Below are 24857 nucleotides of genomic sequence, written 5' to 3' on the forward strand. Positions count from 1 at the left end.
CATAAAGAGGGATGTTATGTGGAGTTTGCATTAGGGATGGACAGTCGATGAAATTTCATTAATCGATCGTTGGAAGAATTAACGATTGATTATCAATTCATCATTAATGTTTTTATATTAAAATGATCATCATTATTATTACTACTAATCTGCATAAATAAACTCAACTTTACAACATATAAACCATAATCACTCTAGAGCCACATCAGCCCGTTATTAACACATTATAATGTGTTTAATGCAGCTTTGTGCAAGTCTCACTGAAACTAATCTTAAAACCTCATGGCTCATTTGCATAAACTAAGGCTGCGTTCAGACTGCAGCCTGAAGTGAACCAAATCCAATTTTTTGGCCTCTATGTTCCTATATCTGATCTTTTAATGACAGTCTAAACGACACAGATCCGATTTTTTCAAATGTGACCCAGGACACTTGGATATGTGCTCCTGAAACCGACACATATCTGATCTTTTGACATGTGACTTCAGTCTGAACGGCCAAAGTGCATTCATCCACCTTCACGATATCAACAAGACACAAATGTCACTATTCTGCACTGAAGTAGGCGAAAATTGTTAATGAACTCTGTGTGACTGAAGCGAAGCACATCACCACTCACCACTCTTGGCTCCGTCTCCACATCCACACGTTCCTTTCAACGGACGTCGCTGCCGCTGCCCCACAAAACACCACGACCAAAAACCTCGTCCTTCTCCTTCTCAATCTCCTCCTTAAAACAAGTAAGTTGTTCATGTTCTGGCTCCGATACGAGAGGAACTTTAAAATCTCCAGGTGCTCGATGCTGCGTCCATGTTTGGACAACTTCTGTAAACACAGAGACGCTCGCTGCGGTTGACGTCGTCGTGTCTCCAGTGTCACATGTGGGACACTTTTGGGCCGTTTAATGTTCACACTGGAGTCACATACAAGTCACATTTAATTGGAAATGTGAACGACCTCGCAAAAACATCGGATTTCACAAAAAAATCTGAAGTGAGTGTTAAGCCCTGCAGTCTGAATGTAGCCTTAGTGTGAAAAAAAACAGCTCGCTCCTTGTGCCCTGATGCAGTTCAGCCTCTGTCGGACTAAAGCAGGCATGTCCAAACTACGGCCCGTGGGTCAAAATGCGGCCCTCAGACACATTTTTTCTTGGCCCTCAGGCTTCCAGGTGAATTGACCCAAATGACCTTGCATCAATTAAAAATGAACTTTTTACTGCAGGTTTGTTGAAAATCTACTATGACAAAATTAATATTTAATATTTAGTGTGTGGTTTTAAGGATTTTAGCATGAATAAAGACTGATGGCTCATTCTAACGTGTTAAACATGCACATATTTCAATTATTCTCTGTATTGAGCATCAGTTTATGGCCCTCTGCTTCATCTGTGTTTACATATGTGGCCCTTGATGAAAAAAGTTTGGACACCCCTGGACTAAAGGACACGACTGTTGAATGTTAAACTTTTCAGAGATTATACGTCTGCAGGTCGTACGTTTAGACCTTTTATATGAATGGAGATATATTCTAGCCCATTAGCGTTTTGGCGGTGAATTACTTCATGGCGCACAGACCTCGACGCAGTTCTATTAATCAAAAACGACGGCGACAAGGTGACGGCGGCGGTGCGCTTTGAACTATAATTCGCCCTTTAAGATGAGGCCTTTGTGCAGGCCAAATAGGAGTCAGGTTTGTGGAGATGCAAGACCAGTTTCAGACCAATAAACACAACGAAAATGAAGATAAAAACACTCAACTCCCAAATAAAATATCCTGAAGTAATAACAATAAAATATATAGTTTAATAGTTTTAAATAACCTCACTATTGTCCTCGTATATGGACTCAAAAAGACTTCCTATAAATGGGTAAGAACTGTTACGACAAAAAAAACAAGATGGGTTTGACTCCCGGGTCTTTCTGTGTGGAGTGTGCGTGTTCTTCCTGTGTCTGGGTGGGTTTCCTTTGTTTTCTACAGACAATAAAGTGCATCCTGATTGAATTTAAATGTTCTTATTTTGTGTTTTCAGGTTGTTTGAGGGTTCGTCGTCCAGAAAGATCGAGAAACTGAAGACTCTGATGTGTTACTTCAAAACCGTGACAGAACAGAGTGAGTGAGGCGGCCATTTTGAAATCAGTAACGTTTGTAAATATGTTTTAAAAAGTCTCTCATTTGACATTTAATTACGATTTCAGTGCCAAATGGACTCGTAACGTTCACACGGAGACGTTTGGAGAATCCGGTCCACTGGAGAAGGTACAGTGTGGCTAAAGCTAACAGGCTAACACGCTAACGAGCTAACATGCTAACACGCTAACGAGCTAACACGTTTATTTTTCTTCCATATTTTACCGACATTAACAGTTGCCTTAAATATGAAGTTACATGTTCGAATGTTGATTTATTCATATCTTTGGGTTTCAGAATGATGAAAAATTAAGTGCGTCGTCATAGCAACTAACAATTTAAAACTTTTGAATGGTGAAAAGTCCTCGAAATGTTGCCTATAACAGGAAGCTGAACCACATTAAAAAAGTAAAAGTTTCCGTTTTGTGTTTTGGTTCTCTAGATAATTATCCAGTCACTTTGCCAAATGGTAAAACTAAAAACTAAAAATTTGTAATTAATCCAAACCAACTTTCTTTGATGTGATGAATCTTCAGTATTTGTGGTTTTCATCCATGTTCTTCTGTTTATCCGGGGTCGGGTCGTGGGGGAAGCTCTAAGCGACGAGTGAGACCAGGTCGTTGTTTTGCGAGTCTCAAGTAAGTCTCAAGTCTTTGACCTCAAGTCCGAATCCAGTCCTAAGTCAAAGACAGGCAAGTCCAAGTTGAGTCTCGAGTCATTGTCCCCATTGTCATCCCTCTGTATAAGAAGGGGGACCGGAGGGTGTGTTCCAACTCCAGGGGAATCGCACTTCTCAGCCTCCTCGGTAACGTCTATTCCAGGGACTGGAGAGGAGAACCTGGCCAATAGTCAAACCTCGGATCCAGGAGCAGCAGCGTGGTTTTTGTCCTGGCCGTGGAACACTGGACCTCTACACGTGTCTGATGTTGTCCTGTTGGCTTCATCAGACCAGGACCTGCAACACTGGGGCGGTTTGCAGTCGAGTGTGAAGCGGCTGGGTCGCTGGATCAGCTCTTCCAACTATGAGGCTGTAGTTCTCAACCGGAAAAAGGCGTCTTGTCCTCTCTGGGTGGGTGGAGAGTCTCTGCCTCAAGTGGAGGAGTTCAAGTATCTCGGGGTCTTGTTCAGGAGTGAGGGGAGGACGGAACGTGAGATTGACAGGTGGATCGGTGCAGCGTCGGCAGTGATGTGGTCGTTGTATCGGACCGTTGTGGTGAAGAGGAGCTGAGCTGAAAGGCGAAGCTCTCGATTTTACCGTCTGTCTATGGTCATGAGCTCTGGGTAATGGCCGAAAGGACGAGATCAGATACAAGCGCTCGAAATGAGTTTTCTCCGCAGGGTGGCTGGGCGCTCCCTTAGAGATAGGGTGAGGAGCTCAGTCACACGGGAGGAGCTCGGAATAGAGCCGCTGCTCCTTCACGTGGAGAGGAGCAGCTGAGGGGAGGGCATCTGTTCTAATGCCTCTTGTTCCAGGCATGTCCCAATGGGAGGAGGTCCGGGACACACTGGAGGGACTGTGTCTCTCGTCTGGCCTGGAAACGCCTCGGGGTTTCCCCTGGAGCTGGAGGAAGTCTGGGAGTCCCTACTTGGACTGATGCCCCCCCGACCTGGCCCAGGATAAGCGGAAGAACATGGATGGATGGATGGATGAATAATATACTCATAAATAATATATATATTATTAATATGCAAATTAGAAGGCTTAAAACTCAAAATCCAGCTTGGTAAACTAAATATTCTGAATCAGCACCCTCAAATTATGTAAAAAAATGGTTTACCGACTTTGCCTCAAATTTGCCGTTAGGACTTCCCTTCTGTGAAAATACTCCTAGTCTAACAGATGTGAGCTTTAATAATTACGTGATTTTATGTTTGTTTTTCAGTTCTCAGAAGCAGCTGACCAGACTCCACGTCACATGTGAAGGCACCATTGAAGACGACGGACACGGGATGCTGCAGGTTTGTAAACGTCAAAATAAAATAATATTTGAAATGGATAAACCTCAAAAAATATTGTGCAAATCCGTGAGCTTTAAACTGTGTAATCCTGTAGAGTTCTTTCTGCATTTGAGGCTCGAATATTCTGAAAGTGTTGATTTTGTGCCCTGAGATCACAGAGGTTCATGTCAGTTGGGAGTTTTTTGTGCTAAAATTGAACTAGGATTCCCTCAGAGATGTTTCCACGTTCGGACTCCACACTGTGCAGCGAGGAGGCAGCGAGGAGGCAGCGAGGAGCCTTCAGACCGACACAGCTCTGGGACCGCAGACGAGAGGCCGGGGTCACCGACTCTGAGCCCGTTTCACTCTTTATTTCCACTACTCCATCTCTCCGTCCTCTCTCCATCCTTCCCTTTCTCTCTTCTCCACTTTCCAATCTTTCCCTTCTCTGTTCCTTCTTTTCCTCACTCCCTCTCTCCTCTGAGCCGGTTTCACTTTATTTTACACTACGCCATCTCTCTATCCTCTCTCCCTTTCTCTGTTCCCTACTTTCTTTCCCTCACCCTTTTTCCTCCTTCTCTCTCTCTCTCTGTCTGTCTTTGTCTCTCTCTCACCCCCCTCTTTCTTTCTTTCTTTCTCTCTGTCTCACTCTCAGTCTATCTTCACCTTAGTCTCTATTCCTTCTCTCCCTCCCCCTCTCTCCCCCTCTCAGCCTGTTTCACAATTTCCGCTACTTCATCTCCCCCATCTCTCCATCCTCTCTCTCCATCCTTCCCTTTCTCTCATCCCCACTTTCTCTCTCTCGCTTCCTCTCTCATTTGTTTCACACCCCCCACTTTCTTTCTTTCTTTCTCTCTCTCTCTCTATCTTCACCTCTGTCCCTTCTCTTTCTCTCCCCCTCTCCTCCTCTGAGCCTGTTTTACTGTTTGTTTCCACTACTTCACCTCCCCCCTCACTCCATTCTCTCTCTTCCTTCCTCCCTTTTTCACTCTCTCTCTCTCTCTCTCTCATTTGTTTCATACCTCTTACTTACTTTCTTTCTTCCTCTTTATCTTCACCTCTCCACCTCACTTATTTCCACTACTTCACCTCCCCCCTCTCTGTCCTCTTTCCCCTCTTTCCTTCCTTTCCTTTCTCTCTTCCCCACTTTCTCTTTCTTTCTGCTTCTCTTTCCCCCTCTCTCCTTCCCTCGCCCTCTTTTTCTCTCTCTTTCCTTTCTCTCCAACCCCCCCACTTACTTTCTTTCTCTCTCCCTCTCTTCTCTATCCCTTCTCTTCCTCCTCCCCTCACCTTCCTCCTTCCTGACGACGCTACATTTCTTTCTTCCACTCTGTCTTCTCTCTTTCTCTTTTCTCTCTTTCTCTTACTCAATCTACTGTCATTTGTATCATTCCTCTCCCTATTCCTTTCCTTCTTTATTTATTTTTCTTTCTCTCTCCCTTATTTTTTCTTGTTTCTGCACTTTTCTCTCTCTATCTCCAACCCTCCTCTGTCTCCCACTCCTTCTCTCTCTTCCTCTTTGTCTCTTTTCTCTCCAACTGTATCTCTCCTCACCTCTTTCCTCTCTTTCCTCATATCTCTCTTTCCTCCTTCCTCCCCTTCCTCTATCACTCTCTCTTTTTCTTCCACTTTTTCACCTCTCCTTGCTTCCTCTCTCGTCTTTCTACCCTACTTTCTTTTTTCTCTCTTATCTTCTCGCTCTCTCTCTTAAATCTCTCCTTCTCTTGTCTCTCTTCTCTCTGTTCCCCTTCTTTCTTGCTCTTTATTTCTTTCTATCTTTCTCTTTACTCTTCTCTCCCTCATCCTTCCTTCTTTCTATTCGCCTCTGCTGTTACCCACTCTTTATTTCTCTCTCTCTTTCTCCCTCCTTCTCCATCTCTCTCTTTCCTTTCTTCATTGTCTCTTTCTTTCTTTCCTTCTTTGTTTCTCTCTCTCCCCTCTTCTCGTTTCTCTCCCCCTCCTTCTCTATTTATCTCTCCCTCTTTCTCTCTCTGTCAGGTCTCGCGCTCTTTTCCGTCCCTTTTGTTTGTGGCCCTGACAGCTCCGAGTCCCGAGGGTTAGCGCCGGATTGATGGACAGAGGAGACGGAGGAGAGGAGAGGAAGAGGGGGAGGAAGAGGAGGAGGGGGAGGAGGAGGAGAGGAGGAAGAGGAGATGACAGGCTGTCAGAAGGACCACAGGCTCGACACTGTCCCAAAGAGCAAAGAGAGGAGAGAGACAGACAAATATTCAGATGCAAAACTGAAATAAACCAGTGTGAGCTGTTTTTAAAGGACCAGATTATACTTTTTTCTGATCTGTTTTAATGTTGTTTCTTCATCACAAACAGATCTGGAGTTAGAGGTGGGAGAGATCTCGATATTTAGAATATATTGAGATATTTTTTAAACACTAAATGGATTCTGACACATCGTATTACCTTATTTTCCGGGCTATTAGACGCGCTCTTAAAGGTTGTATAGAGGATTTTCCAAGGAACGAGAAATCCAGCGACTGTTTGTCCTTTTTCAAATGTTGCGCATGTGTGAAACCACCCCCCCTCCCCTTCAGCTCCTACGTAGAAACGCCTCCTCCCTCCTCCTCTTTACGCCAGAAACAGGTTTGTTTACAGCCGGTGAACTGCACATGACTTGTAAACAACTAACTACAGTGTTGGTTAGGCAAGACGGAGAAGTGAGGAGCAGGGGAGAAGAGCGGAACGGGCAGCAGGGACAGGAGCAGGAAAGGGGTGCAGAGAAGGTTGCGCGGAGATTCAGTGCGAATGAACTAGCTACAACACGCAGCAGCAAGCGGACTCTTTCTTTGCCTTGAAAATTACGTTTTCAGACATAGGATATCGCTTTCGTGTCCTGAAAAACGTTTGTGTAGCTCTTGGAAATAAAGTACGTTTTCATAATAAGCAGAAGTGACCTGTCCAGGAGTAATTTGTGGACCAGTGGTTCAGTCTTTAGACCCTGCGTCTGCTTCAGTCGCGCCATCGCTGGAATGAATCTTCCAAGAATCACCTTAGTTTGGCTTCGCTGCTTTTCCCCTTGTCTTCTTCTTTCAGCGACCTCAAAAACGGACTTTCTTTTGCGGCGAACTGCTCCTGGATTCTTGTCGCCATTGCAACAAACTTTGTGCGAACTGTGAGGAAGATATAGGTCAAAAAAAGACACACGGAGCAGAAAGTGACCGCACAACGAAAAACACCCACAGGACGCACTCGTCACTCCACGCCGACGAGGAACGGAACGGAGGAACGAACCGAAAAAGCGAGCGCAACGTGCCGCTTTAACTGAACAACTGAGTCACTGCGAACACGCCGACAATCCGTTGGTCCCAGACACACCCTCCCTACATGCCACAACTGAACAAAGCCCAGAGTCACCGTGAACGAACAAACAAACAAAACCACTCACCCATCACACTGTTGGATTTCATTTAAAGTCCCACACGGTTTATTTGTGATAAAAGTTTGAAAATAGACCATTTAATGACAGTGCGTCTTATAATCCAGAGCGCCTGATAGTGCGGAAAATACGGTATAAGTCGCACTTTTTGGGGAAATTTATTTTATAAAATCTGAGACCAGGAACCAACATTTTATCTTGAAAGGCAAGTTCTAGTAATAACAATAGAACAGAGAACAACAGGCCGAATAGGTGTTAAAATGGTAACGTAACAGTTATTCAGATAATTATAACATAAACAACAGAACAAGTTTACCAAACTCAGGATCTCACTCCAAATCACTAAATCCATTCAATTCTTCATCCTCTGTGTCACTTCTGCACAACCTCCTGAGATAAACCGTAGATCCATGAGGTAAACAGAGCGTCGCTTCCTCTTCTGTGTCGCTGTCGTCAGACTCAGCATCAGTTCCAGTTAGAATTATTCGGGTCTTTCTGAATCCCGACAGGATGGTTTCGGTGTCACTGAAGTCCAGGCTTTGTGTTTGTCCAGGAAAGTTTCATGGTGCATCCTCCCGTTTACCGTGAAGCTGTGTTCACCGCCCCCGCTTTCCCACAGTCCCTCACAAGTTTCTCGCTCATTCCTAAACTTTCTTTCTGCTGCTCGATTACAGTTTTCGGTTGAATATTTCACTACTTGCAGCAGGACAGCGGCTCTTTCTGCACCCACATTCACATTCCTAAACCACATTCACCAAGACAGGGAGGAAATTACACCACGATCTGCCGATGGATCGTGGACGCCTGGACTAAGGATCAGTCTCAAGTGTCGTCCGTTTGTTTCGCTTTATGTGCCTTATAATCCGGTGCAACTTATACTCTTATAGTTATAGTTGAAAATGTGAAATGTGGGACCAGCCTCTCACATCAGATCTGCACATCGTATCAGATTTGTGAAGTTGTAGTGTACAGTTTTTATGGAGAATTGTCGTGCGGGAACATGGGTGAAGCAGGCTTTTGGGTGGAGCTTTGTACAAAATCTTGCTGCCAAACGTAGGAAGGGTTTGAATAGGGCCCAGGAGAGATTGCTAAATTACTCAAACATGCATGGACGACTCTAAAACCTCTTCAGACGTGTTTGTTGATGAGGAACGACGTCAGAACATGGTAGAAAATACCTTTTTCCAACACTTTCAGCACCTATAAGTCACTCTCTTGTCCCAACTATGCTCTAGTCTTCAGTTTTGTTTTGTTTTTTTATTACTTGAGCCAGTTATCGCGTCCATTTCATCCACGTTTCTCTTGAGAATCCCCAGAGAACAATGTCATTTCTCCTCTGGTATTTGTCACCAGAGGAAAGCCATTTACGATCAGGTCCGGGGTCCGGGGGTCTTGTTGTTGTTGTTGTTGTTTTATTTTGACAGGTTTTTGACAGAGCGAAGGTGAAAGGGCTGCGGGTGACTCTTACGTTAGTGTTCCGTATAAAAACACAGCATTTAGCGCCGAAGCGAGGAGCAAAACATCACAGCAGAGCCTCAGAACGGAAACGCTTACGGCCGCTAACACGACTGAGATGGATGAGGACTTCAGACCGTGTCGCTTTAGGTCTGGATAAAGTGCATTTGTACTTGTCCAAGCTGCAAATGTTGGTTATTTTAAAGATGCATTGCGTAAATTTTCTGGTAGGGAGTTCATCAACTGTTTGTGTCCATGGAGATGTTAACGTAGGATGTTAAATATAGACCTTTTCCACAAATGTCTGGAAGTGCAGCGCTGTAGGTTTGCAGAACTTCCGGTTAATGGTTTTCTGTGATAAGGTTTGGTTAGGTTTGGTTTGGTCGCTTTCTTCGTACCTGTAGGTAAATTAGCTTTGCACATTTGAGAGGCTGGTCCCACATTTCACATTTCACATTTCATTCATCCACAAAACACGTATAAAAACATAATTACAAAATAAAGTGTTACAGAGCTCCGGTGCAGAATGGTTTGTTCTATAAACAGTTAGTTAAATCAGTGGTGTTCACACTTTTCCATCATGTGAGCTACTTACAAAATGACCAAGTCAAAATGATCGACCTAATACAAAGCCAAACAAACTGCACTGAAACACTCTGTGCCCCTTTTTTGGACCCTCACCCACAGTTTGAGAACCTCTTCTTTAAGAGAACTTCCTCTGGCACTTTACACAAAACTGTGAAAAAAGTGAAGGAAGATTTTTAAACCTGTTTTTTAAAGTTCCAAACTGGAGTTACATTCTTTTCTGGTTTTGCAGTGATATTTACCAGCCTCTGCACGTTTACCAAACCAAACGCACATCGTGACAAACACAGATGCATTTGTGCACTTTTGTTAGACAAACTTCAGCCAAATGTGGCAGTAGGTCTGTTCTGTAGATCCGCTCTATGCTGTAGACCTGCTTTGTGCCGACACTGGAACACAAAGACTCGTTTTTGCTTCACGTTTCGTCTTGCTCTTCTAACTAGTATCAAACTAGTATCAAAATCAGATAATAGATCAGGGGTCTGCAGCCTTTTTTCTCCAGTGAGCTCCTTTACAAAACAAAAATGCCAGAGAGCTGCTGTAACAATGTCAGCAGTCACAAAGAAACTGAGTAAATATAAGATCCACGGCCTTAGATATGGAACAGTTCGATGCTTATAAAACATAAACTATTATCCATTTATCGGTGCACCAAGTTAGGAATCAAAATGACACATCTACACTGGTAATTAATCAAACTGTACTTATTATGCACAATAAAATAGATCTAATGTCATACTGTGGAACATTTTCAGGCAAAGCGATAGGATCTAGCTGAGGTTTTGAATTTCAATTAAGAATGAAAAAGAATAAAATGGGAAAACAGTTTGTAATTTATTGTTCTGTTTTAGTGCCAAACAAAAAACAGAAAAAAAACCCATATTTCTTTATTTCCAATGTTTAATTTAAAGTTTATTTCAAATCACAGCAAGGAGTTCAGCAATAACTTTCTAAGACACGAAAGTAAACGCGTTGTTATAAAAGACGAGGTCATGTTTGTCCACAAAACTGCAACGATTTTTCAGGTGAGAAATTCCCGTCGCAAATAAACCAGAGAGAATAAAATATCAAAATTAAAATAGGCACCAAGACTGTTTTTTGATTAAATACTGTTTTGGAAATGGAGGTCGAAATCTGTTTTTTTGTTTGACATTAAAACAGAATAATGAATTAAAAATAGTTTTTCCATTTTGTTGTTTTTCGTTCTTAATTGAAATTCAAAAACACGAATGGTACATGGGCCGATCTACACTGATAAAAGATAAGATTTTGTTTTGAATTGTTAATTTCTATGGTAACAGTGCTTAGAAATAATTATTTATAATAGAATTTCTTAAACAATAAAATATTCTGTCCTTATATAGAAAAAATGTGGTTGTATCTGTAGTTTAGACTTTTACAAACACGTTCTGAAATACCCTGGGTGAATTTTCTCCACATCTGCTCAGACATACAAGAATAATTTAATAAACAACTTTACTGTCCCGTTTCCAAACTAACTTTTCACGTCACTTTTCTTTTCCAGGTGGATTTTGCTAATCAGTTCGTGGGAGGAGGCGTCATCGGCTCGGGTTTGGTCCAAGAGGAAATCCGGTTCCTGATAAACCCGGAGCTCATCGTGTCCAGACTCTTCACCGAGGCCCTGGATCACAACGAGTGTCTCGTCATCACAGGTATTTTAAAGCTCGATCCTAGATGTTTCCTATTGGCCGGTCTCATCTGTGGTTTACACTTAACAAATAAAAAAGATGAGGTTTGGAAGAGGATAATTCTGACCAATCAGATCGCTTCCTGCTTGTTACTAACCCTGCGTTTGATTATCCTTCTGCATCGGTTTGCACTTTTTCCTCGGACAGCGCGACTTTGACCTCAGTGGTGGAAAAAAGTAAACCAAGCAAGAATTCTGAGTCAGAAGCCAAGACGCCTGGACTCATTGTGACGTGTAAATATGAAGCGTTTTCATTGTGTTTGGACACTTTGGTGGTTTAAATGACAATTTCAGTCACTCGTATCACTGCAGCATGTTACTGCGTCCGTATCACTGCCTGGGGGTTTGGTAGTCGGTGTTGTGGTGAGGCCACACGCTACTCCTAAATTTGACACGCAAAACATAATAATACGCTTCAAGCTCAGACGTGACGCCAAATCTGAAGTCCAAGTGGGAGTCGGAAGATAATCGAATGTAGCGTAAGTTAGATCGGATCACTTTGGATCGATTGCTTAGGCCTTGGCGTCTTGGATCTTTGCTGCAAATTTTTTTTCACTGTGAATTTTACACTTTGAATTTTGACTCGAAGAAACATATTTGTGCTGAATATTTACTGCTGAATACTAGACACCAAAATCACTGTTTTCTACTAATTATCTGTGTAAATGTGTCTAAAATAAAAGTTTATCCCTGGCCTTATTTTGGCATTTCAGTGCATATCTTTAGCCTAATAGCATAATTGCATAAGTCTCTTTTATTAATTTTTTTTCCTACCACTGCTGCATCACCCTGCCTTACTGCCTTTGTCCTCAGCCTCTCAGAACACTTGTGAGAGTCTAAAATCACTGTCTGCCTTAGTCATCTCTTTACAATATCAATAAAAAATACCAATGTGCTTACTAAAAAATGCTATTAGGCTAAAGATATTTGTTAAAAATCTGACTTTTGGGTCAAAGTCGTGTCTGTAACGGCCTCTTTAGGATCAACTACGGCCTGGATATTTGAATTTTTGGATTGGACTAAGTGAGTCAAACGCAGGTTATTACGCAACAAGCGCGGCCACTGGCGACTGCGGGCGGGACGTGAGGAGCCCCTCTCAGCCCCGACCTGGCACTCCACCGGGCACCGCCATGTCCCGCCGTGTCTGGAGTAAAGGAAAACGCCGTGATCCGAGCACAAATGTCCGCTCTGTTTCAAAGTCCGGAGCGCACCGGTCCACGCCGTGTTGGATTGTTGTGGCTGTCGGTCGACTGTCAATCATTGTCCCAGAGCCCGCCCACACCCGCTCCCTCAACCCGCCGGGCACCACCCAGTCAGAATAAAGCTTCAGGAGGGAGTTTAAAGGTGATTTTTTTTTATATATATTGAAGATTAAACACTTAAAATTTCATCAGCTTCCATTCAGAATAAAAATAATTCCAACATATTAAAAAATTCAAACTAAGAAATTGAACGGCATTTAAAATTCTGAATCTAATGGAACAAATTATCTTCCATAGATATTTTCCATGAATAGAATTTAAAATGTGAATAGGTCCAGTAATTACAGAAATATTAACAAACCAGGACAAAATATCTGAAATCTCACGCTTCCCACACAGTTTTACACCAATTTATCCATTTATTTGGGCACATAGAATCAAAATCAGTTGTCCTTCCTTTTAAAAACAAAACAAAATAAAAAAAAGAAGCGTACAAAGAGACATCACCTGTTCCTCTCGGCAGCAGGGGGCCCGCTCTGCCAATCTGCCCCACAGACGGAGCCTCGTTTGGGGCTGAGCGCGGCGGGTTCCTGGCCTCCTGGATCTGTCGTCGTCTGCTGTGGGCTCTGATTGGGCGGCAGATGGGCTCCTCTGATTGTCCCAGGCCTCTTCAGACTGGAGTGAGGTCGTAAATAAAGAGGAAACAGAGATGTAAGTCTGAAGTCTGCGGGGGGCTGATGGAGGCTCGGCGCTGACAAGTGAAGGAGAACGGATGGGACTAGACTGAAGTGAAGTGTCACGTTTCCGCCGCCTACTTTTGATGTTGCTGATGATGCTTTTTATTTCCGAATTAATTGTTTTGAATTACATTGTTCATCATTAAAATATTCTCCTTTGAGTTCACATGGAAATAATAATTCTGAATTGAGGTTTACATGGAAAACTCGTTAAATTGTCTTTATTTAATTGGGCTCAGCGTTGGGAAGGGTTCTGATTGGACAGAGACACGAACGTATTTACGTCGACCGGAAGAAAACACACACTTCAGCTGCTACCGGCTTTTCTGTCATCTCGGTTTGTCGTTACGCCACAGACACAAACATGATCCAAATTTTTTCTGAGGTCATTCTGATGATAATTGCGCAGCAGCTGGAGAATTGTCTCATCACACTTTACGTCTGTCGGCTGAGGAGGAGAAGGGAAGAGCGTCGGAGAAGGAGGAAGAAGACAAACTGAGAGTGAGGCTGATCTACCTCAGCCCACTCCCACATCCCGCTCACAAATCCAAAGAGACGAGGAGGAAAGTCCGAAGAACTGGTGGAGCTGGATCGCCCGGATCGTGTAAGAAGGGCGACACAACGAGCATGTACTGAACGACCAGAATTATTTTTAAGAAGAATAAATATTTACATGATCGAGGAATAAATTAGACAGCCTGGTGCCACCTTGTGCCTCACCTCAATTTCATTTCTCTCCAGTGACTAGATCAGGAATCAGAATACACTCGACGGTTTGCAAGAACGCCAAAAGTTGTAGACCGTACCAGCCAATCAGCGAAGAGCTGAACGAACCAGAGTTGCGATAGCAGACTGCACACACTATCCTCCTTTGGACGTCCTTTGTCTAAATACAAACTTTGCATTTTTTATTGCACCTTTAGTTCATCTCGCAGAAACGACAATGATCACTGACAGACATGTTCACTCTGCTTTGTTTGCGGTTCTGAGTGTTCCGACGCATTACATACGTCACGACCAAATAGCAGCGACTGGTTAAATAAAAAAAGTACCCACCTACCGTTGAGCGAAATAAACCACTCACTAACTTCAGAATTAAGTCTGAATAATTATTTCCGGATAATCATTTTCACATACATAGGCATAGATACATAGGCCACGATACGATACATACCTCGATACATAGGCAACGATACGATACATACCTCGATACATAGGCAACGATACGATACATACCTCGATACATAGGCAACGATACGATACATACCTCGATACATAGGCAACGATACGATACATACCTCGATACATAGGCAACGATACGATACATACCTCGATACATAGGCAACGATACGATACATACCTCGATACATAGACCACGATACAATACATACCTCGATACAATGAGCTTTCAATTCGACACGATTCGGTGTTTCAATATTTCAAATCAATTCAATACAGTTCAATAAAAATAAATAAAATAAATCATGGTTGTGATACTAAAAGTGTTTGTTGAATCTGATACCAAATCATTACATTAAACGATACGATACAACGATATTAAAACATTTTTTGCGCACCCTTACTTGATAAGTTTAGTATCATAGAGCTTTGTGAAATAAATTTGTGCTTCGTCATGGTTTGTACATTACGTCACAGAAACATTCAGAGACATTTTGTCCGTTACATAACTCCACGTCTCTCTCATCTTCATCTTCTTCTTCCTCTTCCTGCGTCGTCACGGGTCACCTTCACGTTCCCGGACTGGCGGCCATCTTGCTCCCCCCTCCTCTGCTCCAATCCACTTAACTTTATTACTCCTCTAGAATTAATTATACCAGCGCGACCTGCCCGGGACCCTCTTTAGCTAATGCACTTTTTCCCCCTCCGTCTGCAGTATTAAACCGCAGCTACCAACAGCCATCTTTTTTTTTTTTTTTTTTTTTTTTTCATAAGAAACGTCGAAGGCAGTTTTGTCGTCGTAGCCGCGCGGTAAATCAAATTCTTGGCATAGCTACAGGAAGCTAATGGATCGGAGAGGCTGCGGTGGTTTTAGCCGGAGTGCCCCGCTCTAATTGAATTGCGTTTGATCGGTGGACACAACTGGCAGCCATTTTGAAAGTATAAGTAAAGACGAAGGAGAGACGGGAGATGGTCACTGATAGAAGAAAAGACCAGGAAATCTAACGCATTGAAATAAAGACGCATTATGACACTTTTCTGGTGGAGCATGACAATAAACAGCTCTACTTTATATTTTTCAATTACATTTGGTTTTATAGGCAAGGCAAGGCAAGTTTATTTGTATAGCACAATTCGTACACAAAGTAATTCAAAGTGCTTTACAGAATAAGAAATACATTAAAATCATAATAAAAACAAATCAAAACATAAATAATCATGAAGATTAAAATTAAAAAAGAGAGACATAAATTGAAGAGTGCAGAATGAAAACCTTTCAGTTATTTGCACAGTTAAACAGAAATGTTTTGAGTCTGGATTTAAACAGCGTCACAGAAGAGTCTGTCTCACATGTTCAGACTGTTCCAGGTTTTAGCTGCATGAACCTGAAACTCTGACTCCCCTTGTTTAGTCGTGACTCTGGGCACCAGCAGGAGTTGGTCCCTGAGCTCCTCAGAGTGTGAGATGTTCATATGACACTAACATGTCACAGATGGACTTTGGTGCTCGGCCATGGAGACACTTGTACAAACAGAGCTGCTTTAAAGACTCTGAGCCACAGGAGCCAGTGCAGAGACCTGAGCTCAGGACTTATGTGCTCGTACTTCCTAGTTCGAGTCAGGACCCGAGCTGCAGCGTTCTGGATGTTCTGGATGTTCTGGATGTTCTGCAGCGTCTCACAGCTCGTTTGGAGAGACCAGTGAGCATATAGCTCAGAAATACCTAGAAAAACAGAGGTTCTGACTGTGAGCAGGGTCGCCTCTCCACAGATCTGACCTGTAACTTGGTCTGGTTTGGTCTCCATGAAGATAGAAAGGTTTAATCTAAGGAATGCAAGGAAAAGCCTTTAATGGACCCTCCATGAGAAAAGTTACATAATGCAGCTTTAAGACTGTGTTAGTCCAAAGAACACTTGGGCTTTTCCATTTATTATTATTTATTTAAACCCTTGGGAGTGAGAAACACAATTTTGATTCTTCGTATGTTTCGTGTGAGGAACTGCCAATAAACTTTTTGGAATTGAATTTTGAAATTGTATGTCTATTCTTAAAAGATGCACAATTTAACTTTTCTTATCTCCATGGAGATGCTACGCTGTTTAGTCTGGAATGTTCTGCAGTACAGCATTATAGTAGCTTATACTACGATGAAATGATTGACCACGATTGAAAAAGAAATGATTGCAATACATGATAATATTGACATTCTGAGACAATTTTCAACTAATACAATGACAATGGAATAAAAATGCAAATAAACCCTTTCAAAGATCAATAAACTTTACTTTCTAAAGAACTGCAAGACAACCAAAAACAACAGGCCTAAATAAAATAACAAATAATAATAAAAGCCTAATGTAGTCTGGTTTACAGCATGGACTTGTTAACAAAAAATGCACTTGAAAACAATAAATAAAATGGATTATTAAGTCTCTGTAACAAAATAGCCCTTGACAGTTATTTTAGTCATTGACTTACACTGGAATATCGTGGCTCCTCTCTCTCTCTGTGGCTGCTGTTGTTGCCTCAGTATTTTGGTCTTGAAGTGTTCATATTAACCCACATGATCCTATTTGTTGTTTTGTCCGTCAAAAAAATTCTATAAATTTTGTATGTGCTCTTATACATGTTCTGATACAACTCAAGATCATTCTAAAGACATTCAAGAAAGCTTACTTTCTTTTGATACTTTTGTCAACTCTAGTTACTTAGATATTATGCTATCATATATATTATAATGAGGCCTGCATGATGTTGGGGAAAAATCATGTGATCGCGATTTGCGGTATATCTTGAAAGGTGCAAGGGAGGGCATCTGACACACAGGGTGACGTCTATTGGGCATCATGACACACAGGGACGTCTATTCAGGTTTTTAAAATAATCAATCCAACTCAAATTGCGATTTTGATTTCATTACGACGTACTGTATTTTGAAGCCCTAATTCTTACTGCAAACATAAAACTCTTCACAAAACATGCATTCTTACCATGACCAGTCTCGCCTCTCCATAGATCTGACCTGTAACTTGGCCTGGTGGAGATAGTTTAAACTTTAAAGCCATATTCTGGGACATGAGAAACTTAAATAACATCCAAACTCCATAACAACAGAGCATTTTGTTTCTGGGCTTTCAAATGTAATTCTGAACTTTCCACATTCTTTGCCCAACTTTGGAAAACACAAAGAAATACATAAATTAACACATGAACTAAATCACCCTTTTCTGTATTTCTGTCACTCAGAATCCAATACGGAGGTGGTGTTATTTAGACCTGAGTGGAGGCGTTGGAGTCGTTTGTCTTTGTCCCTGTTTTTTGTCTGAGGAGATCTTCAAACTGATTTGTATTGATTCGAAAGGTTGGGCCATTTAGATGTAGATTTTTGAGATAAACACTCAACATTTAGGAGATAAACAGGAAGGGGAAGGGTCAGGTCTGCGGCGCCGTTTGGATCAACTAAAAAGGCAAGGCAAGTTTATTTGTATAGCACAATTCGTACACAAAGTAATTCAAAGTGCTTTACAGAATAAGAAATACATTAAAATCATAATAAAAACTAATCAAAACATAAATAATCATGAAGATTAAAATTTTAAAAAAGAGAGACATAAATTGAAGAGTGCGGAATGAAAACCTTTCAGTTATTTGCACAGTTAAACAGAAATGTTTAGAGTCTGGATTTAAACAGCGTCACAGAAGAGTCTGTCTCACATGTTCAGACTGTTCCAGGTTTTAGCTGCATGAACCTGAAACTCTGACTCCCCTTGTTTAGTCGTGACTCTGGGCACCAGCAGGAGTTGGTCCCTGAGCTCCTCAGAGTGTGAGATGTTCATATGACACTAACATGTCACAGATGGACTTTGGTGCTCGGCCATGGAGACACTTGTACAAGCAGAGCTGCTTTAAAGTCTCTGAGCCACAGGAGCCAGAGCAGAGACCTGAGACCAGGACTTATGTGCTCGTACTTCCTAGTTCGAGTAAGGACCCGAGCTGCAGCGTTCTGGATGTTCTGGATGTTCTGGATGTTCTGGATGTTCTGCAGCGTCTCACAGCTCGTTTGGAGAGACCAGTGAGCAAAACATTACAGTATCTAACCTACTGGAGACAAACGCATGGATAAGTTTCTCCAAGTCTGATTTAGACAGTAAACCTTTGATTTTCGCTATGTTTTTTAGTTGGTAAAAGGCTGCAGATGTTATTGATTTGATGTGGCTGTTAAAGTTCAAGTCTGAGTCCATTATTACCCCTAGATTTCTTGCCTGATTTGAAGGTTTTAGAGAGAGAGACTGAGAAAATGTTAAATCATGCGTAAACATTTAGAAGAATCTAAACTGGGCAAACAGGAGTGAGGCCCATATTACACTATTTTTTTTATGTTATAATGCTATTTCCTCATCACAAACAGACCTGGAGTTTTATTTTCTTTACTTTAGTAATAGGCTACGTTCATACTGCAGGGCTTAACGCTTAATTTGGATTTTTTGGTGAAATCAGATTTTTTTGCGAGGCCGTTCACATTTCTAATTAAATGTGACTTGTATGTGATCTACAATGTGAACATTAAACGCCCCAAAAGTGTCCCACGTGCACTGGAGAACACGATGACGTCACATGAAGCGAGCGCGTTCAGTGTTTACGGAAGTCGCCTAAACTCTGGGCTTGTCTCCCAAAATCCGGTCCAATTCTTGGTAAAATGGACATGTTACAGGTCCACGGCCGCTTCGTTTGTTTGAGTCTTTAACCTCCTTGTGTTTGGCTCGCAGGCTCTTTATTTTTCGTTGATATTGGAGCCAGGACCGTCTGTAGCCGCGCTCGGACATTTCTTTGGCGATCATTTCTAAAACCGCCTGGCTCTGATAAGACCCCTCCAATTTGTCCTTAATACAGCGATCCACCAAATATTAATAAACTCATTAACCTCGCTTTCCCTCCATTGACGATACTCTGAGTCTGACGTGTAGGTGGGATGTATGTGACCTGACCGTTCAGACTGAAGTCGCATGTCAAAAGATCAGAAATGTATAGGTTTTAGGAGCACATATCCAAGTGTCCTGGGTCACATTTGAAAAAAAAAACTGATCTGTGTCATTAAAAGATCAGATACAGGAGCATAGGGGCAAAAAAATCGGACTTGGGTCACTGCAGTCTGAACGTAGTTAAATATTAAATTGCATTACGTTCTAACAGTAATCAACAGATACATAAAGGCATTTATTTTACACTACCGTATCTTACGTTTTCCCAAAAAGTGCGACTTATATTTTTTTCATGAAAAAACACAACAGAAGCACTGTAGTAAAACCATACACAAAACTCCGCCAACTACTCGTACATCCCAAGGACAAAATCCCACAAGAACAAAAATGCAACGCCATCTACGAAATCCAATGCAAATCATGCAATAAATCACACACAGGGGAAACAGGCCGGGCATTTCACATCCGAAAAAAGGAACACCAAAAGGAATGCGAAAAGGAAACGTCAGGGAGACTCACCAGAACACAAAAAGACAAAGCAGAACAGGAAAACCTAAAATCCGCCATATCAGACACTGTAAAAGGAACAACCGCATTATGGATCAGGACGAGACTCGGATCATTGGATCGGAAAACAACAAGTTCAAACGCTGGATCAAGGAGGACATTGAAATCAGGAAACGAGGCACGGACAGCATTAACCGTGATGACGGCGCGTTCCTCCTTTCACACACCTGGGACACCCTCCTCCAGAGACACCGGGCGACGGGAGGCGTGGTCAGTCTGAGCCACCTGCAGGTCCATCAGGTCTGACCACGCCCACAGGAAGTAACAACAGCTGATATACGACACGTCACCACCAACACCGGTGACAGTTCTGAAGATGCAGCAGCCGAAACATGTCAACAAGGTAAACACACTTTACTGCATTGTCTTTAAAAAGAACCTAAGAAGTTAAAGTATATAAGAAGACAAAATGAACATCATTGGCTTAAGTGCGACTTATATATGTTTTTTTTCTTCCTCATTGCGCATTTTTTGGCTGTTGCAACTTATACTCCAGAGCAACTTAGATTCATAATTATCACAAATATAAAAACACTTATTTGCCCTCTTTTACAAAACCATTAAAGTAACAATGTGCTCCTGCCAGAGTGTTAGAATTGTACTTCACATTACTCCAGATACAAAATAAATAACTGCAAAATGTTTTAGTCACGTTCAAATAACAAATTAACTTAAATTCCTTCTTCTGCACACTTGGCTATAACCATTTCTTTATATCTTAGTTTAAACATTTTCATATTTGAGCATTTTTTGAGCTCATCACTCTGAGTTCCAGATTTTAATCCCACAAACTGAAATACAAAAACTTTTCCTCTGGCCATTTTAAAGAGATGCATTCCTCTTAAATTATAAGTACTTTCTCTTTCAGTAAAGTGTTAAAGTGAATATTTTTGGTAGTTCTTTCCTTTTTGCAGTTTGGAAGCTTATCAGACCCTTAAGTTTTAAAATTTTCAAAGTGATAACAACAAAACACAGCCGCAGTAGGAGACAGTTTGGAGCATCTAAAGGGAAAATAACACAAGTCCAATCAACATTTTAATTGTCAGAAAATAAAAGTTATCCACACACAGGAAGGATCACACTCGGGTTTCTGAAATGTTGCCTGAGTTTTCAAGCAAGAAGTCTGAGATAGCAGGAGATAGAGATATGAATGCAGAATTATTCTTTAAACACGAAAATAACTGTAATTCTGATCAACTAATTCAGAAATTACTGGTAATTGACTGAATTAATATGATCCTATATTTATTAGGGGAGTAACGGTACAAAAATCACAGTTCAGTACAGACCTCGGTTTTGTCGTCACGGTTTGGTTCATTTATTCAGTTGGTCGACTGTTTGTCCACTGATCTGAAGGTTGGCAGTTTGAATCCCGCTCTCGACATAAACATCATGGGTTGAGCGTTCAGATTCACTGACCCACAGGTTGGCAGGTGGGATTCCAGCTCCCACAGACGAATGCTGTTGTGGTGTCCTTGGGCAAGACACTTAACCCTCCTCGCAGTGTCTGTGTAAACTGGTGTGTGTGTGAATGTGTGTGTGCTCCTTGTTGTAAAGTGCTTCGAGTGCCTTGAAGGGGGAAAGGGCGATAGAAAAATGTGACCATTTACCAACAAAATGTTAAACCATTTGCATGTTTGTTTATTTGTGTTTTTATTAAATCAACAATTTGCTTTAATATTATACAAACGGGGAAAATAAAATAAATGCAAAGTGCTGCTTGGTCAATACTAATAAGTTACATAAAATATTCTCAAATAAGCAACAATTGTATGAAATATAAAAAATAAATTCCTTGTAAACAGAAAACAAAACTTTTCAAAAGTTCCAGCATGAAGTTTTACTCAATATTCATATTTTTGGCTTGAATAAACAACTTGTCAAAGGTGAGAGTGAGGACCGCTGCGCGACGATTGTAGTTTTGTGAGGATTCATGTGGTTCAGAGGGGCTTAGTTTTCCAGGCTGGCGCCACCTAGTGCCTCCACTCAATTTCATTTCTCTCCAGCGACTAGATCGGGAATCAGAATACACTAGACGGTTCGCAAAAACCCCGGAAGTGTGAGTTCGGCCACCAGCCAATCAGAGAAGAGACAGACATTCTGTGTTGTCGACGATTCCCGAGATTGAGGATTTAAAGCCGGAATAAAGAGAATGTTTGGTGAATTTTATCAAGGGGAAAGACGTTATTGTTCTTCTTCCTATGGGATTTGGGAAAAGCTTAATATACCAGTTAGCCCCGTTAGCGCCGCAGTACATACATCACGACCATAGAGCAGTGATTGGTTAAATTTAAAAAAAGTACCCGCTGTCGAGCGAACGAAATCCAACGCTGCGAGGTGAGACAGTTTCTACAAAGTGAAACGAAGTAAAACCGGCTGATAAATCAGGCTAGGGCATAATCAAGACGGGGGGGCAATTGCTGTCAAGAAGGTCGCCCTAACTATAAAGCGTGGCGGGAAACACTGCCCCAATCACGGACGAGTTCCTTTGTGAATATTAAAGATTCAAGCCTCCGTGTAGCTGCACATGTAGTGGTGGAATATAAACACACACAAATTGCACAAATTCAATCCTGCACGGCTCTGCACCGAACTGAAAGTCCTGTACTGAAACTGTTCGGCATGAATACGCCGTTATACTCCTAATATTTAGTTGAATTCCCTGTGGACAGTGTCATATTTGGGGCCTGGGATACAGAGCTTTGACCTCAGTGGAGACCAGTTCATGTGAGGTTCTTTAAATCTACTCTGACGTAACTATGACGCCCACTCACAAATGTGACAATGCTCTTCATAACATTGAGTGCGTATACATGCACATCAATAACCTGGTTATTAGCCATATCCCGGTTATGTCAGTATTCGTGTTACTGCGTTTACATGAGCACTGAGAAACCGGGACACTCATATCCGCGTGTACATGATCAAATGGAGTATCCTGGTTTCTTGACATAATCTTACAAATGCGCAGGCGCAAAAATTAACTTAAATCAATTTCATAAACCAGGAAAAATACAAACCGTGAGCTCCTTTAGCATAAGAAGCTAAGGAGCTACGAGATTTCCCACAATCCACTGTGCAGATTCTTCATTAAAATCTTCTGCATAAATAAACTCAACTTTACAACATATAAACCATAAACACTATAGACACATCAGCCTGTTTGATCAGATAATTCAGCTCTGATCACATTTGTTTACGTTTTACAGAAACGAAACTTAAGACTGTAGGCTAATTAGCATAAACTGTTAGCGGCGATAAAAACAACTCGCTCCTTGCGCCGCTGATGCGATCAGTTTCTTTTGGACTAAATGACACGACTCTGTGGATTATGTGTGTTATTTCTGTGACAGAAGAGGCGCTAATGATGGTGAGTCTGTTCTGTGCGTGTGTTGTATAGGAGATAGTTCATGTTTTAGCTTTTCAGCGTCACACGAGTGCAGGTCGTACGAGTGCAGATTGTACTGTGTGCAGGTTTAGCGCAGCTCTTAATTTTACAGTCATTTCACTCGTTTGGTCACTTTATTTATGTTGGTCAATTTATTTATGTGACTACTGTTGTGGTGAAAGGCTGGAAAGTGTCTTTTGGACGCATGCGACTCAACTTTATGTTGCAGTAACCGGGATACTGCGTTTACATGCCACAAGTATCCCGGTTACTATCGGAATAAACCAGCTACAGTAACCCGGTTTCTAATAACCGGGATACTGCCATAACCGGGTTACTGAAACCGGGTTACTGCGTTTACATGCACCATCAAGAAACCGGGATACTCAAAAAACCTGATCATAACCGGGTTAATGATGTGCATGTATACACACTCACTATCTTGAGAACTTTTTTCAGTTTAAAGAGTTCTATTATTGATAAAGGATTACACACATAATACTGTCTCCTACCTGCCTCAATCTCAGCCAAACAATACAGGGACATAGGAGGATGGGAGGGCATCTGACACACACGGACATGAAACGATGGGAGGGCATTTGACACTGTTGGTATTTCCGTGTCAAAGCGATTCATTCTTGTCGCTTAAGCGTAAACTGTTATTGATTTACCATTAGACCCATAACACACTGATCCATTTCTCTCGTCACAATTGAATTTCCATCTGAAACATTTGACTTGACTTTTCAAATATTAGAATAATTTAACGTCTAAAAAGGTGAGCTCGTTATGATCATTATCACTGCTAAAAATGTTTTCTCAAAGCTTCCCCATTGATTAGAAGTAAGTCTGAATTGGTTGTTAAACGTTGCAGAGATGGAGCGCTGTGATTGGTCGATTGGACACAGGGGGCGGGGCTGAGGGCTCTTGAAGGCTCCTGATTGGACGAGGCTTTATAACGATAATCAGACTGGGATTGTAAAGAGGGAAATCGCTAGTTAAGTGGAGTTTTTTGAAGGACTGTTGTGGAACTTTTCTGGTGGAGGGTCCGTCACCTGCTTGTTTCTATGGATACGTCATTGCTCTGCCCGGAATGTTCCACAGTGTGACATTAAACAGCTCTAGAATTACAGGTGGTTTTATAGTTCAAAAATACCTAGTTTACATGAGATCTTTAATTCCAAATAAATAAATAAAATTAATTCTGCTTTTAAAAGACCATGGAAACACTTAATTCCTAATAAAACTGATTAATCGGAATTAAACTACCACTACTACGCTTTGGAGATGTAGACAGACTAATAATAAAGAGTTACTCAATAAAAAAGCACAACTCCAGGTCTGTTTTTGAGGAGGGAACAACATTAATAACATGACTTAAAGTTCACAAGAGTCAATTTTGCGTAATATAAGACTTTTAATAATATATATTTTTCTTATTGGCTTGTTTTTTTGCAGGTACGCAGCAGTTCAGTAAATACACAGGATACGCACAGACTTACAAATGGGCCGGAAGACACCAGGACACAACGCCGAGGTACCGAAGTCTTACTCACAATACATAAAATATATATTGAAGTCTTCATCGTCCATCATAAAGTA

The 24857-nt window shown here is 41.6% G+C and overlaps 1 protein-coding gene across 1 annotated transcript in view; it reads left to right on the plus strand.

The window, feature by feature from the left end:
• LOC110166453 (poly(ADP-ribose) glycohydrolase-like) overlaps window positions 1-24857 on the plus strand; it is a 77251-nt gene that overhangs the window by 36724 nt on the left and 15670 nt on the right. The window contains 5 exon segments of the mRNA XM_055149865.1: window positions 2030-2109; window positions 2196-2256; window positions 4011-4086; window positions 11022-11169; window positions 24714-24792. Coding sequence (XP_055005840.1) covers window positions 2030-2109; window positions 2196-2256; window positions 4011-4086; window positions 11022-11169; window positions 24714-24792 — 444 coding nt within the window.

This window comes from Boleophthalmus pectinirostris, unplaced genomic scaffold (genome assembly GCF_026225935.1).
Source record: "Boleophthalmus pectinirostris isolate CB_2022bp ecotype Guang Dong unplaced genomic scaffold, ASM2622593v1 HiC_scaffold_14, whole genome shotgun sequence".
NCBI classification, from domain to species: Eukaryota; Metazoa; Chordata; class Actinopteri; order Gobiiformes; family Gobiidae; genus Boleophthalmus; species Boleophthalmus pectinirostris.